The sequence below is a fragment of the Myiozetetes cayanensis genome, unplaced genomic scaffold (genome assembly GCF_022539395.1).
Source record: "Myiozetetes cayanensis isolate MyiCay16 unplaced genomic scaffold, myiCay2020 scf10, whole genome shotgun sequence".
NCBI classification, from domain to species: domain Eukaryota; kingdom Metazoa; phylum Chordata; class Aves; order Passeriformes; family Tyrannidae; genus Myiozetetes; species Myiozetetes cayanensis.
Window position 1 is genome coordinate 13,956,787 of NW_026086605.1, and position 16,472 is coordinate 13,973,258.

The window sequence follows — 16,472 nt, forward strand, 5'->3', positions numbered from 1 at the left end:
TGCCATCCCGCTCACAGGACACAGCATAGCTGGGATGAGCTTGTCCCATGGTGTATGATGGGGTCCCAGGGCATCTACCCCTGCTCCCCATCTGGGGCTGGGGCAGCCTTGCTGTCCACACATCACTGCAGAGTGTCAGGCAGGAGCAAAACCCCTCTCCAAGTCCACTCACCTCTCACACTGCCAGCATTTGGGGCCAGGGATGTGGTACCTGCGCTTCTCGGGACAAAGCGGCACTGGACTCCCATTTCTTCTGCACAGAGGGCCATGGCCAGAGCAGTCCTGAGACACTGGCTCTGGGCTCTGCTTGCACACTAATCACTCATGTCATTAGAGGCTGAAGGAATAATGTAATTTATGGATGGCTTTTATTTCCCGCTAGCGTCATCTAAATATCCCAGAAATGGACCAGTTTAATTTCCTAGTGGCATAACCTAAACATTTCTCTCCTTAACACCCAGGTGGGAGCCCATCCACAGACTCAGCAGCCAGGCATTGCCACTGCCTGCCTTTGCCCCACGCTGCCACACTGGGGCCAGCACAGGCAAGGCCCTTCCCAGCTCACCCCAGCGCAGCCGGCCCGTGTTCCCCTGGCACAGGAAGCAGTGCTGCTCTCCCTGCTGCTCATACACAGGCAGTTCTCATTCACACACACATCCACGTGCTCGCACAGCCGGGGCAGCTGGGCACTGTTGGAGATGCCTCAGGGAGGGGGGTCTGTCACTGCACCCTCATTTTCAACAGCTTTTTTAATTTAAAAATGAGTATGCTGCTGGGGACAGTGTGGAGGGTTTCTCTCCTGAGCATGGCTGGGGATCCTGCTTCCCATTAGCTCCTCTCCTTCTTTTGGAAGTAAGTGTTGCAAACCCTTCTATGCACTGGGCATGCATAGATGGGAATCACGTTGCCCTCACTCCTGGTTTTGGGCAGTGATGGGAAGGAGCAGGACTGACTGCTGTCCCTGTACAAAGCAGCAATTACTGGAGCTGCTGTGGGGCTGTTACATCATCTGACACCAAATCATCTCTCAGTTAACAGCTCTTGCATGGAAGAGGTCCTCTGGACCCAGACACACCCTGATGGATGGATGGATGGGGGTCTCCAAAGCTGCAGGAACACGCCAAACTGCTTGTACTTGTCCCCAAGCAGAGCTGTGCTACCGAACAGCAGGTGCCAGCAGGGACCCTCCCATCTGCAGTGAGAGACAAAGCCCACACCGGCATTGCCAGCTTCAAGCCAGGGCTTTGCTATGGCCCCACGGTGGTCCAGACTCCTCACTGCATCCCCAGGGTATCAGGAGAGCCTAGGCCAGTTAGAAGGCAGGGGCTCAAGCTAGTACACCCTCCCTCTCCTGCCTGCATCACTTCCACACTTTCTGCAAGAAAGACAACTTTCTCTCCATCCAGGGAAGGATGGCTCCAATGCATTCAGCCAATGCAGAGGAAATCAGTGCCACTGGGACCAGCTCCCTCTCCTCCCTGGTGTTACTGCAGGCTCTGCCTCAGCAGGTCATGACCTGACAGCAATGACAAATGAGTGGCATGCCCTACCGAGGGCTGTTTCTCACTCTGGGAAATGGGGTAGATATTTCCAGTCTTGTTCCCCAGAGCCTTCCCTGCAGCCCCATTCATGTGGACAGGCGCTTGTACAGTGGCACAGCTCCCCTCCACTCAGGCTCCTGCTGCACAGCTGGTGCAGAGGTAAGTCCAGGCGTAAAAGGTCTCAGTCTTGGAGAGATTGGAATTTATTTTTAACTTTGATTTAGTTTAAATCCATATGGACATTTAAAGTTACCGGAGAAACCAAAAGTTGTGTGTGGGTTCCAATTTCCTACACAGCTCAAAAATATCTTCCCTGAAGCACGTTTGGGCAGACAGTAAGCAGTGTTTCCCATGTGTAGGGTTTTTCAGGAAAGCAGAGAAATGGTCCTGCCCTGCTACCACCATCTATTCAAAATTCCAGAGCAAAGCCTGAAATCCACTCCAGACTGTGGCAGGAAAAGCATCACCAGGAGTCAGAGGAGCTGCCTGTGCACACATCACAGTGCCTGCGGCATGAGGGCATCCAACCCCACTGGCTATGGACAGGTTCAGCTCCGTCATGGGTTCCAGGAGGCAGGTGGGAACCACTGCCCCATTGCACAGTTGCTGTGACAGGGGTCCTGACAGGGGATAGGATTTGGCCTGATCCGTGGAGAGAACGTTGGGAAGGAGGGATGTTGCCAGCTCCAGCCCAGCTCCTTCCCTATCGGACAGTGGGGGATAAAGTGTGATGGATGGGCCGATGTGGTGGGATGTGGGATGCCCAGTAACTCCCTGGGACAGAGGACAGAGGGGAATGCAATAGCATCACAGGTCATCTTTGTCCTCCCCATCCTGCAGCCACCCCAGTGACAGGTGGAATGTCTCTGGAGATGCTCTAGGGAACACCAGGTGATGGGTGAGGACACCAGGCTCTGTGGTGCTGCTGCGGTTTTCTGAGCAGAGTGAGTCTCTCCAGTCCTGGGGAGCCTACTGCTGGGGTGCAGCTGTGCCACCCCAGGGTGCAGTGGGGGCCCAAGACATGGTGGAGAGAGCCCAACACCAGACACTGGTGTCCCGAGGGCCTTGGGAGTAACAGTGGTAGTGAGGGAGCGTGAGCTTGGGGGCGGCCAAAAGTGATCCAAGCATCCCACCTCCCGGCCGGGGCCTTTTCCTTGCCTCGGGACAACCACTGACCGGCTGAGGCCAACCCTACCGCCCCTGGAGCATCCCCCCGCGAGGCCAGGACTGTCCCCCTGCTCCAACACGGGCTCGCGGCCATTCCCCCTCTCCCCGAGCAAGGCGTGAGGCGAAGCGGAGCGGGCAGGGACCGGGGCTCAGCGGGGCTGGAAGCAGGTGCCCGGGGCCGCCCCGCGCCGTGGTCCCAGTGGCTGCTGCACCTTCCCCGGCGGCGGCACTCACCCGTCAGCTGGTCGTAGGAGCCGTCCAGGTCGCGAGAGTCGGACAGGCTCTCCTTCCTGCCCTTGCTCCGCATCTTCCCGCCCCGCCGAGCGGCGGGGGGAACGGCGACGGGGCGCACGGGCTGCGCCGGCGGGCAGGGTCCGCCCGCGGCCGCCGCCTCCCCCCGCCCCGCCGCCCGCGCCGCTCAGCGCGGCAGCGGCAAAGGGGCCGGCGGTGCCGGGGAGCTCGGCGCGGCTCGGCACGGCTCGGCACGGCAGCAGGAGCGCGCAGCCGCCCCGGTCCCCGCCGCCGCCGCCGCCGGGGCTGGGCACGGCCGCCCCCTCCCTGCCGTCCTTCCCCGCCTCCTCCCGGGAGCCGTCAGCCCGGCACCGCCGCCGCGGGGAAACTGAGGCACGGCCGGGGGGCGGAGAGCCGGAGCGCTCCCCTGAGGAGGCAGGGAGAGAGCTGCTCCGGGCTGCACCGAGGTGCGGGCTCCGGCGGTTCGGGAGAGCCCCGGGAATCAGGCACCGCGCAGGGTCAGAGACGGGGACAGAGATGAATAAAGCGTGGGGCAGGAAGGGCGCAGACCCCCACAGCCCACCGCGGGGGATTAAGGGACTCTGAGCCCCGCGTGTCGTTGTCCCTGCACCACAGCTGCGCCCTGGGACCCACAGGAGTGGGAAGACCCCAGTCCCACCCAGTCCCGCGCGGCTGTTGCCGTGGGGAGAAGATGAATGTAAAATCGGTCCGAGACGGAGGGAACGGGAAGGGGTCAATAGATGAAGAAGAGGCGTGGGGAGGGCGGACAGGTCCCCCTCCCTGCACCCAAGCGCAGAAGCAGGTCCCACTGCCGCTCCCAAGCCGAGCACGGCTTTCCGTGCCGGCTGGAGCCTTTAGCAGGATTTTACCCCCATCTCCTGCAGCCCCAGGGAAAGGGTGAAGCAGCAGCACATTTGAAGAGGCTTCCAGAGGCACGGTACTGCCAAGAGAGGAGCTCACAGCCCACCGGTACATCTGGCACTGGGAACTTGATGTCCCGCTGCTGCCCCTGGTTATTTGTTGCCATCTGTGCAGAATGGCATCCCGGGGGATGCAGACTGTGCTGGAGAGTCCCTGCCACGGACAAAGCCAGGGGCTTTTGTTATGCCGCTGCCCGAGCACTGACTGCACCACGACATTGGTCCTGGGCACATCTCAGGGGCTGCGCAGCTCCCAGCGCTTCCCAGCACTTCCTCCCTTCATTCTTTGATCCGTGCAGAGAGACGGGGGAAACAGGAGCTGCGGGAGGAGGCAAAGCATCCCGTCCCGATCCCTTCGCCCAGCCCAGCCCACAGGAGCCGCAGGGCAGAAGGGAATTCGGAGCAGCAAGGAGGGAGGGCCATGCTCACGAGGCAGCGTGTTGTCAGCGTGCTTTGGTGTCAAGCCATGAAAGAAGCCGCCTTAGCAAGGCAGCGATGCTTAGCAACTGCCTGGATCTAAAAATAAGAGCCATTTAGCGAGGAAAACGCAGTGGAGAAATGCTTGGAGAACTAAACACATTCCCCCAGCCCTCCCTGTGGCCCGGCCACTGCACAGAGCCTGCATGCACTGACTGGCTGAACAAAAACTCCTGGGATAGCTCTAGCGGTGCCTGCTCTGCTCGGCCTGACAAGCAAAGCTGGAGCCTGGCCAGCCCTCTGATCACCTGTGCTTCTGGGCTTGTCCATCCTGCTGCTCCTTGGTCTCCTCAACCTCCCTCCTTCAACCTCTACACACATCCTCAGCCACATCTTTGCGGTGGCTCTTGGGGACCAGAAGTGTCCTAGGGAAGTAGTGGGGGGAGCAAGTGAGGGGGGCAGCCTGTGTGATCTGTGCCCAAGCTCATACACCCTGTCTTCAGCTTTCTGCAGGTCCATCCTGCTGTGGATGTGGTAAGCCCAGCAGAGCTGCACAGGGAAGTTTTCACCTTCTGCCATCCCTGGTCCATTGGGAGGCAAACATGGCTATTTTTATCCCAGCTAAGTGCTCCTGTTCCTGTAGGCAAGCAAGAGATGCTTTAGCAGGCTGGGGAGAGAGGGAAAGCTGGGCGGTTTGGTGAGTAACACAGGGTAGGATGGGGCAGCTCCAGGGCCAGGCTGACACAGACTTCCTCCCCACAGTGTAGAAAAAGGGGGACACAACTCACTTTCCCACTGGTTACAGCTCCTTTCCTTAGCAAACACGAGAGCTGGGCATTCTGCCAGGATCCACAGCCTTTGAGCCTTTCTCTTCTTGGGAAAAACACATCATCCTCCCCTAAATGTTCCTCTGGGCACTGGAAGCTGGGGGTCTGCAGGATGCCAGGGTAGGAGAAGCCCTTTGTGCTGCAGGAATAGCTCTGGTCTCTACCCTCCTGTCCAGACCCAGACAGGGGTCCTGCTGTGGGTGCACTGGGTGAAGAGACACCTTGGTAAACACGTGTGGCCAGGGATGGGCACGGCGACAAAGCCACCCCAGAGTGCTGAGCATTTTCTGCAGCACATCTCACTGGCACATGCAGCAGATGCAAAAACACAGGGCCAGGCTGAGGAAAATCACCTAAGTAGCATCCCAGGCTTTAGTCAAAGTGTACCTTGCACAGTCCCGCTGCTGCTGGCCTCATCCACCACAAAAACAATCAGCAGGTCCAGGAAGGGCAGGAGCCATCCAAAGACAGGGCTGGTGGTCTGTGCTGCTGCAGATGACATTCAATTAACTGTTTCCAGAGGATGGGAAGAGCTCTGTTGGCTCCCAAGAGCCCAGATCCCAGTTACAAGGGGTAACCAGGAGGGAGGGCCATGCCCTAGATGGCCAAGAGACGGCATAGGCTCCACAGGCATAGCTAACCATGAAACCCATATTCCAATGCCCAGGGCCAGGGAAGTGTGGAGGGCTGCCAGGTGGATGGATCCAGCCTGTTGGGGCAGGCAGGGGTCCTGTAGAAACATCCTGGCCCCAAACTCATCTCTGGGACAACAGCAGAGAGACATGAGAGAAACAAGGCCATGTAAACCATCCGCAGATCTTGGCACAGCCAGCAGTGGGGTGGGATGGGGGTAGAGAACAGGGGGACAGGTGGGAAATGCAAGGAGGAAGGCAAGCTAGGGGCACAAATGGTGCTGTCCCCTGAGTGCACCCCAGGCTGTGTGCCTCTTAGAGGCAGGGTGTCCCCAGGACCACCCATGGACCCTTGTCATGATGGAATTCACCCATTTGCATCAGCTGGGGCACGAGGCACATTTCCTAATGGCCTGTCACTCTGTTGGGCAGCAGTGCTTTGGTAAGGGACATCTGCACAGGATTAATGCTGCTCCACAGGCAGCAGAGCTGCAGCCAGGAATGGCTCTGAGTCAGGGCCAGAGGGGAGTATGAACAGGGCGATTCTGCCCGAGGGCCTTGCTTGTCCTCAGCTAAGTGTGTGGCCAGTGCAGCCTTGTCATGAGTAACTGGGGAAGCGGACAGGTTTGGGGATGTTCCAGTGTTGTCTGGGGCACTGGATGCAGAGCCTGGTTGCAGGCAGAGCAGTGCCAGCCTGCCACCAGCCTCGTCCAAACCCAGGCTGGACTGAGCTGAGCCCACCCACAACCACCGCTGCTCCTCTCGAGGAAACTCACCCTGCAATACGGGACTTATCCCTTCAGTTCATCCATGCCTTCAGCTCCTTTTTGGGATTCCCTGGCTCTGGGGGCACATGTTCCCACACGGCCCACAGAGCCCTGCTGAAAACCTCAAGCTCAACACAAAACCAAAGACAGTGCCAAACTAGTCCCATCCACAAAAGCATGACCCTGGAGAGGAAGCAGGAGTGCTGAGGTCTGCAGCCCACTGGACTGGGATACAGGAACACAGGAACCTCTCCCCTAGACCCTCTGCTCTTTGCAAATAGCCTTCTGCAGGTGTTATAGAGGGACAGGGAGAGGGAAAGACGTAATTTAACACTTCATTAGGTAACCACAAGGCATTGATCTGCCCTACCAGCCTCCACGTTCTATAATTGCGTATCTCCGTTCTTATTAGTTCTATCGGAAAAGCAGAGAGCAGGACTCGGGAGTCTGATCCTATCTTTAGGAAATTTCAAACAGAGATGTAATTGCCGAGTGCTTTAAATCACGGTGCTTTATCCACTGTTAACAGTATTTTAAAGCCACGGTCATCAATAGCAGTCCTTGGGATGTGCTCCCAGCAGATGCCGTTAATCCTATTTTCCTGGATTGCCTGGAGCCTCTGGGCTCAGATTTACACTCGGAGGTAAGGGACAGCTCTGCAGAGAGGACTCCCAGGCAGCTCCGGGGCTGGGACATGGGGTGCAGCACCCAGGCACTCGTCACAGTAGCAGAGGGCAGAAACAGGAGCTCCTTAAACCAGCTCCATCCCTTGCAAACATGCCAGCAAACAGCCACCTTAGATGGAGATGAGCAACTTGACACCAGAGGCTATTCCCCTTCCAGGGCCCATGCAGCCCCCCCAAGTCTGGATCAGGGATATTCACAGCCATGCAAGCATCTGGGGAGGGCTCCAGGCAGGGCAAATTGCCTCACTCAGGAATAAACCACAACACTTACTACATCTGCAGATGAAATGGATCTGGGTGGCATGAGACCAAGACAAGCCCCTTGGCCTCTGCAGAGTGACCCGTCTGGGGTCTCTGGTGTCCTGGGGACTGAGGAAGCAGCTACAGCAGAGCAGCAGGTCCTGGGCAGGCGATGCCTGAAGGGGACGTCACCCAGGACATACTCAGGGCAAAGCTGCTCCCATCTCCATTAATCCACCCTGCAGAGATACAGGGGCAGATGGGACTATGGTGAGATTCAAACCTGTAGAGAATTTCAGCTGATGGAAATCTTGTGAGGCTGGAGGAGGAACAGATTATGCTGCAAGCTGCTGGGAGAGCCTTGCAAGCAGGAACGCTGCAGGAGGAAGGGAACCTCCTCTGTCAAATGAAAAACCAGCAGGTGCGAGAAATCTGAGTGTGCAGGAGGGAAAAAAAACTTTGCATCACACTCTGTATCCTCGAAAGCCAGTCACCTGCCTCTGCCAATGCCTCCAGGAGGGATTCCCCAGCATGGCCTCACTGCTGGGTGGGCTGTGTGGGGTTCTGTGCCCACCCAGAACATTTCTTTGCCCCTTCTGCATAACAGATGCAAAATCTGTGTGAAGAAAAAACTTGGTTTAGGGAGTTGAGACTGAACTGGAGCATTCCCTGGCTCAGGATGTACCTCTAGTCTCATGAGCCCTCTCAGCATTACAAAACATGTCATGTTTGTGTGCTCAGTGCCTATGGGCTCAGCTTTTATTTAAAGAGGAACCAGATATTATTTCCAATCTTCACTTGTGCCATGCTGGATGCCACACCAGGGGCTCTTTCAGCATCTCAGGTCTGCTATGAAAACAGGTGTGCATCTCTGTCATGAGTCCACACTGCGGACACACTTCCTGCTCTGCCAGGGCCCAGTGCCCGAGCTCACCTCCACGTGAGGGCATGTCCCTGCTGTGACTGTGGTCTCAGCACTCTGCTGCCCATCCCATTCCATCCTACCCCATCCCACCGGCCTGGCAATGGTCACAGCAGAGGGGTCAAAAGCAGGCATAGGGCCAGGGTGCCACAGATGGATGCTGCTGGAGCATCACTTGCTGTAGGGTTGGGAGAATGACCATATCGGAGCTGCTGAACAGCCACAGGTCACAAATGCATTCTTGCCCCTGGACGCTGCCAGGAGGGCCCTGGTTGAACTCTGGAGCAGGGGAGCTCCAGATAATGAGTCATTAGTTGCTTCAGAAGGGAAACGAGCCAACCCAACCTCTGTATGTCTGTAGCAGAGTGACTTGTGGGCCTTGGGACACTGCCAGGCTGTACATCACTGAGAAGTGGCTGAGGGTTCATCTCCCACAGCAGAGCCGTAGAAGCAGCCCAGCATGGTGGGTGTCCACCTCCCCAGCCCCTTCGTGCCCCCACGGGACTCCTGGGAGCTCCCAGCCTCTGGCAGCAGCCTGGCAAGGCTCTGAGCTGCCCTGCAGTGAGCGGCAAGCCCAGCTCATTTAATCTATTCAATTGGATTCAATTTCCAGCCACATGATTCAATTAGCCCTGGAGGGACAGCACGGAGAGCAGAGGCTGCAGAGCATGGCCCGGCCCATGCTCCAGCAGCTGCCAAGCTGGGAAAGGGCAGTGCAGTGTGGGGCCACAGTGGCAGGACCTTGTACTTGTCCTGGCCCTCTGGGGCGTGCTGAGGTGATGGGGTTGCAGGCAATCCCTCTTTTGTCCAGGAGAGGCAGGGGCTCGTCTGGGCACAAGCTGCTGGTCCTGAGTGATGTGTGAGCAGCTGTAGGGCAGAGTCTGGTGGAGCCCTGTCCTGAGCATTTACGTTTGCAGTCAGTCAAAACCCAGAGAGGTGACAGCCACTCTGGATCAGATCTGAGGTCTGCATCCTTGAGCACCTGCCAGGGTGGCCTAAAGAAGCTTTAGAAAGACAACAGGAGCATTCAGCGATGCTCCCCCGAGGGTGCTGCCTGTCTCATGTATTTGGGATCACCCCTCTGCTTGATCAGTGTTGCACTGAGCTCAACCACACTGTGCTGTGATGGGGAGGACCAGGTCTCTGACCAGCAGAAGGACTCTCAGCAGCCCCAGGGCCTTCCAGGTCCCACAGGCCTTGCAACAGCCCTTCTCCAGACTCCTGGCCTAGACTTCCATTCATCACTTACTTCTCTGTCTGCCCTCCTCCTGAAAGCATCAGCAAAGGCATTAATAAGTTCCCACTAGGAGAAAAACACATCTTATCCCAGTCCCTTCGGATTTCTATACCTCCCAAAGCTGGGCTTTACTTCTTTCCTTTCAGGTTACTGCAATAGCTCATCTGCCAAAAAACCCATCACCTCCACAGGGACATAATGCCATCCAGCACAACTCTGCTAATCCCAGCAAGTAACAAGACCAACAGGAGATGAGAACAGATATCCATAAGGCATTGGTGCTGACACCAAGATGGAGAGCTGCTTTCCAGTGCCAAGAGCCAGCTGTAAATCTTACCACAGACTGCTGGCCACACACCAGTCTGAACACACATGATGGCAGTTGTGACTTGGCAGGGGTAACAGCAACTCCCCCTGCCTGCCCTGTACTGAGCTGGGAAAGACAGCGGCTCCACCCTGGGAGGGAAGTGAGGGGAAGCAAGTGGAGCACACTGGGGCTGATCCCCTGTGCAAGTGCTGTCTAGGCAATAGCTCTCTCCAGGACTTCTCCTCCTGATACAGACCATGCAACAGTCTGACAGGACCCCAGAGCAAGGAGTGTCCAATTCTTCAAGCAAGGAGAGAAAAGCACCCCAACAGGCACCAGGACTCTCATGGAGGGCAGCTCAGTCCTGCAGAGGTATGGTCCCTGTGCCATGCAAAGGAAGACAAAGAGGTTTGCAAACCAAACAGAGCAGGTGGGTGAAGCTGCACCCTACCCTCTGGCTGCTGTACACGATCAGGGGTGTGGTACTACCTGCTCCTGGCACCTTCCAAGGAGAAGACAAAACATCACATGGAGCTGACAGACCATGCAGGGAAGACTCAGCTCCTGAGGAACTGCCTCTCTCGAGTCTGCATGAAAAGTGGGACCTGTAAGAGTGAAGGAAGAGACCAAAAACCACTGTGGCACTTACAAAACAATTTTTATAACTCCCTCCAAAGTTTAGCTCCAATTATTCTCTTCCAGAATTTGGTAATTATTTTGTACAATATTTGTCTTCCTGCAGCAGCTGCCTAATTCAAAGGCAGCAATCTGATATCTCCCCACACTCCCTGAGCCTCAGAAACAGCTCTTCCAATAACAGACTGAGTTATGAATTAGATACAATAAAATACATTCACCTGCTCAGATCAGATACGGGATCAAACAGGAAAGTTTGAGGCCATCAGCCACATCCTGATGCTGAACGTTAGTTAAATGACTCTCTGCTCCGTTCAAGCTGGCCTCAAAATATAAGTAGCAGCAGGGTGTTTAACAAAGCAAGCAAATGTGCAGCAGAATCTGTGAGCAGGAGTTTGCTGACACCAGCAGCAGAGAGCATCACACTGTGCACAGACAGGTCCCTGTGTCCCCCGCTCACAGGCTCTCAGCCTTGCTCAAGTTTTCCTTACTGGCAGCCCCAGGCACAGGTAAGAGGAATAGGGATGCTGACTACTGGCTGGTACCTGCAGCCAGGACCAAGGATGCAGCATGGCCATGCAGCACCACAACCTCCCTCTGCACACACAGGAAGAGCCCAAAGGCAGGTGACAGCCCTGCTGCAGCCAGTGTGCCAGCAAATGGTGACAGGGCCACCCCCACAACCACCCCACTCTCCCCCCCCCAAAGGACAAACACTGCACACTCTGGACAGTCAGGGCTCTGCTATTTATTGAGCTCTAGGTTTGTATGTACATCCATTTACAGTGCTTGGTTTGGTGACAGCATGACAAGAGGACGTGTGTCACAGTCTTCCCAAGCTCAGACTCGGATGAGGGCTGAGCTCAGGAGCAGATCTCAGTCACAGCCTGGGCTTCTATAATGATCCAAGCAAGGAAGTGTCCTGAGGGAGACAAGACTTTCAATAGTTGAGCCCAGACTGAGAAGCTGAAAATTCCAGAGGTTGCCGAGGCAAAAGCAGACTCATCCCAAACTCTCTCAAGTATCTGACTAGGTTCAGCCTAACTGGGATTAGAGAACAGGAGGCATGTAGACAGCATGATGACTCAATGTTCCGACAGTCATGATGCTGGGGCTGCACCTCCAGTCCCCTTGAGCAGGAACTCCCACCCTCCGAGGTGAGATCCCACACACAATCCCCCACACACAGATAAGCACCATGTGCTGCAAACAACTCTTACTCATTTTTCACTGGAAAAGCTGCCTCCTCTACATGCCCTGGCCTGTTCTCAAGCAGTGATTCTATGGAGCCTGTTTGCTCTCCCAAGCAATGTCCCTCTGACATGTACACATTTCCACACACTCACATGGCAGAAAGCAAATAAGTGTCTGGCTTAGTTGTTAAAAGCCAGACAATTCCCTGCTGAGGCATAGTATCTTCTGCTGAGAGAAGCCAGTGCTCCCAAGGAAAATATAGGGACTTCATCAGGTGTCATGCCCAGTGGGTGGCCAAGGACACAGTTTTCAGTTACCCATGCTCATAGCAGGTAAAGATGAAACATTAACACAATTAACGTACATTAGTGTGAATAAGCCTTGTCTATAAATGGTAGTAAATGAGCATGACATCCACATTACTCACACTAACCTACAAGGCTAAGAGAAGGACTAGGCACTTTTTAAAAAAAACCTGTTTTCTAGAGGGGAAAAAAAAAAAAGGTGGATCTGGGACATAAATAACTTCTCTGCTTCAGTCCACCAAGTCAGGACAGATCCTACCAGCACTGCCGGGAGCTGAAAATGCACGAGCAAGGAACGGGTGTTTGTGCTGTGTTTTCCTGAGCTAGGAGCCTGACACAGCACTCTGAACAGGCTCTGCCAGGCCTAAGCACCTCTGAAACACCGGCTCTGGAGCAGAAAGGTCTGCCTGTGCCTCACAGCATGATCCCAGAGATCTTCCTTAGGAAGTCCTCAGCAGACCGTGGCTGTAAGTCACTTGGTGAAGACAGGAGGGCAAGTGAGAAAGCGAAGTTACTACTTCTCCAGCTGCATTTTAACTGTGTGCTACACACAAGGGAAAAAATGGGGACTTCTTCGTTCATGAAGGTCACCAAATACCTGCAAACATGTGCAAGGCAGACGTTCCTGTGAGGAAGAGGAGGATTGTCGCAATGCGGTCTCTGATGGGCAATAAGGTGAGTGAGGAGGAGGAGCCAGCCTGTCCTCTGCCCCATGAAAACCAAGTATCTAAAAATGTCCCTCAACCTTAGAAACAGCAGATGAGCTGGGACTACTGGAAGCAACAGTGACCCCAAGCAGAGCTGGTTCCAGTAACCAAGTGCTGTGTTTGAGGACACATGTTCTTGCATACTGGCTCAGACTGGACCCTGTAAGCCAACAGCCTTGGAGGCAAACTTTCTCCTTCTCCAGTAATCCGATGGCTTGGTTGAAGTGACACCTTCTGACAGCAGGAGTCAGCAGTGAGAAGGGCCTGCTCCTTGGGGAAATTTTTACACTCCAAAGCCATTGCCCATGGGATGGCAGCAGATCTGACTTACGTTACAGGAGGGCAGTTGATTACATCATTACAGTTGATTCAGGATGATGGAAATGAACAGCCCATACCTGGGATCAGAGAGCTTTCCCCATAGAGCAGGTGAGCGATCTCAACCCAGAACAGTTTCACACAGCTGGGCAGGTTTTATTATTTTGGTTGTGAGCTCTCCCCAGCTCTGCTACAAAGGTTTCCAGTGCATCTTCCCTGAGCCTGTGGAGGGAATCTCCCATTGCTATGTCACAGGAACGGCTCCCCACTCCCATGGCACCTTAAAAAATTGCTTCCTCCTCAACACGCCAATCACCACTCCTCAGCCCAAGTTCTGTTGAAACACATTCCATTGGGATCAAAACACACAGCAGCAAGGCTTTCCCCTAAAAGAAACACAGTCCCTTCTGCCGGCGGAAGGCAGGGGGTGACCGGCTGCAGAGCTGTAGTGTCCCTGCCCACACAGGCCCGTCTCTGCTCAGCCCGGCGCAGCAGCAGCGTCCCCGCCTCAGGAGATCGTAGAGAATTCCTTCAGCAGCAGTTCCTGGCTCAGCGTGTTGAAAGCAAGGTTCTTCCTCACGTTGATGCTGATGGACCGAACCTGACAGAAACAAAACAAGATGTTTTAGCCAAGGGACTCCTCCTGGCTCCTCATGAGCCTGGCAGTTTTGACACCACTGACCTCCATGCTCGGCACGAAACTGTTCTGCACAGTTACAGCTCCACAGAACTTGATGCAGCAAGCTCTCGTTGAGACTCCAGCTTAGCAAGAAAACACTGAGATTCAGCAGTTTCCTGCAATAACTGGAATGTCTACAGTGACATCCCAGAAAGAAGAGTAAATTCCCAATGAGACAGGTGTGGGAGAGGATGCTCTGTTTGGATGCATGAGCTATGATGTGTTTCCTGTTTGGGGTAGAAATGGAGAAAGTGAGCACTTCCAGGTTGCAGCTGGAAGATCATATTGTATCAGTGCCCACTGGAGTGCCAGCCAGCATTTTCTTGGACTAATGCAGTGCCATGGCCTCTGTCCTGCTCCAGAACCCAGAGCCAAAGATATAGACTCAAGGAAAGTTCAGAGGTCGTGCCACTAAACTGAAAACACAGATTATCACCCAAGCTGGCAGAAAACCCTGGGTTCAGAGCCAGCTGTGTGTACTCCGAGTGCCTGACACTTGCAGCTGGCTCACTGACTGTCTCTGAAGAAGAGACACCTTTGCCCCTCAGTGACACCCAGACTTCTGGTCGCTCACAGAGCATGAAGAAGAGCTGGGCAGCCCTGTTACGCAGCCACTTCCCTTCCCCCTTCATGCCTGCAGACTCACTGGCCGAGCACACAGGCCCCAGACTGGGCTCAGTCTCAGCTGCACTTGGCAACGAGAAAACAAAGTCAAACATCATCTGTGTCAGCGCCTGTGCAGCAGTGACAGAAAGCAAAACTGACACAAGCTCATCCAAACAACGGGATTACAGTTCCCAGAGACTCAGAGCCTGTGATAATAAGGTTGTTGCTGACCTGGTTAGTGTTTTGTGCTTTTTAAAAGCACTGGAGGAAGAATTAAATAGAAGCAGAATGAGGAATCCAACACTGGGGATGGAAAAGCACATAAATATACATATACAAATATATATATATACACTGCTGAGGATCCCACTTGCTGCCCTGGTGAGAAAAAAAGAAGGGAAGGGCAGAAAGCTCCCCAAAAGGCAAATGTGTAAGACAGGGAAGGAAATCAAAACATGGAAGATTAACAAGGAAAGCTATAAAATGAATGCCAGTGAGCCCCATTGCACAGATCCTAATAACCTGAGCATGCTAGCAAAGGTGTCTATGCCTAAAGACAGAGTATTTAAGTTTCATGTCATCTGCAGAAACCACAAACTCTCCTTCATTAGGATGCTTGGCACAGACCCCATGTATTCCTTGGAGCACCCCCTTCTCATCTCTCTTCTCTAGGTGCTTTTTGACTTACTCCATCCTGAAACAGTTTGGGATCACGACCCTTAAGATAACCACAGGTTACAGCCTGTGTTAACCACTGCAAGTGGTCTCCAGAACACTGGTTTGCACTGGGCTGTCTTGCTGCCAGGAGACAGGAGTCTCACTGACAGGATTTGGTCCCACTCCTACCAAGTGCTTCCCACTCCAGGGATTCAGTCAATTCTCACCAGAGGGAAAGAACATGGCTAGCCAGATTCAGAGAGTCCTCTTCCCTGAGGGTCACGACTGCCTGCAGAAAAGGGGTAGATGCGACATGTAGTGTAAGCCTTATTCTGACTAGAAGCATTTCTATGGGTCCCAGCAACAGAAAGAAAAAGCAGGAATGTGACCCTGGCCTCAGGAACCGCCAGGGGTAGGCAGATTCCCAGCTTGTATACACATCAAGTTCTCCAAGCAGGATGTGCAGAAAGCTCTGCAAGCCCAGAAAGGGAGGAGTGGCATGATGAGAACACAGGGCTTAGCAGAAATTGTAGCTATGGAGTGGAGCACAAGAAATTAATTAGCCTGATTAGTTTGCAAAGAGAAGAAGGAATAGAGCAAACACTCTCCAATATGTAAAATGAGGTCAAAAAGAGAACAGTGAGTAATATTTATCTGGCTCCCCAGGGATGGGGCAAGAAATACTTAGCCTAATTTAAGACAAAGAAGATTTACATAGGAAAAGAGGAAGTACTTCTAAACCTACAGTTTGTGAAGCAGTGGAATAGCTCACCTGTGGCTACTGTGAAGCTGTTTTCACTTAAAGACAGCTTTGGGTTTCAAGAGGAGTTTTAGACACAGAGTTTGGTCAAGAGTAGTCTAGCTAGACTTAGATCTGCTTTTACACAAGTTGGGGAGAAGAACACACAAGACTGATGTTTCTACAAATCTCTGTCCAGCATTTCTTCTGCTGTGAGAAATCCGGCTGCCCTGAGCTAACTCACTGGAAAGGTAAGAACAGCTCAAATCAGAGTTAAATCGAGTTATCTCCACCACCAGGGCTCAGCACATGAGCCAGAGCTCATCTTCTTTTGGGGTTGGAAGACCAGACAGTGACACCAAGAGGTATCAGCCTGTAACAAGGATAAACTTTAGAAGCTTCCTGTGGTCTAGCTGAGCTGTTTCATCCATGAGGCTATACCCCAGGACTCCTCCTAGCCCACTGGTGCAGCAGGCAGTCCAGGCCTGGCTGCCAGACTGGAAGCTACCAGATCTCTCCAGGGTCACTTAAACAAGGGCCCCAAAACCACAGAAGGCAAGGTCAGATCTTTAACATTCATTCTGCAGGGAAGTAAAAGCGGATTACATGTCCTCTCTTGCTTCTGTTTGGAGCACTAGGGCCAGAAGAGCTTTTAAAATTGTTTTCTCCCTATTAGCCCACAAACTTTGAAGAAATGGGAAATGCATGAAATGCTG

The 16,472-nt window shown here is 54.0% G+C and overlaps 2 protein-coding genes across 7 annotated transcripts in view; both read right to left on the reverse strand.

Moving 5' to 3' along the window:
- Positions 1 to 3,105, reverse strand: part of KCNIP2 (potassium voltage-gated channel interacting protein 2) — a 43,907-nt gene extending 40,802 nt beyond the window's left edge. The window contains exon 1 of one of the 2 annotated variants that reach the window (XM_050339466.1): positions 2,943 to 3,105. In XM_050339466.1, coding sequence (XP_050195423.1) covers positions 2,943 to 3,015 — 73 coding nt within the window. In that variant the 5' untranslated portion in view covers positions 3,016 to 3,105. The remainder of the gene's footprint in view (positions 1 to 2,942) is intronic. The other variant, XM_050339475.1, reaches the window with a different exon arrangement.
- Positions 3,106 to 11,279: 8,174 nt separating this feature from the next.
- ARMH3 (armadillo like helical domain containing 3) overlaps positions 11,280 to 16,472 on the reverse strand; it is a 128,668-nt gene continuing 123,475 nt past the window's right edge. For all 5 annotated transcript variants that reach the window (XM_050336709.1, XM_050336725.1, XM_050336717.1 and 2 more), the window contains one exon: positions 11,280 to 13,676. In XM_050336709.1, coding sequence (XP_050192666.1) covers positions 13,584 to 13,676 — 93 coding nt within the window. In that variant the 3' untranslated portion in view covers positions 11,280 to 13,583. The remainder of the gene's footprint in view (positions 13,677 to 16,472) is intronic.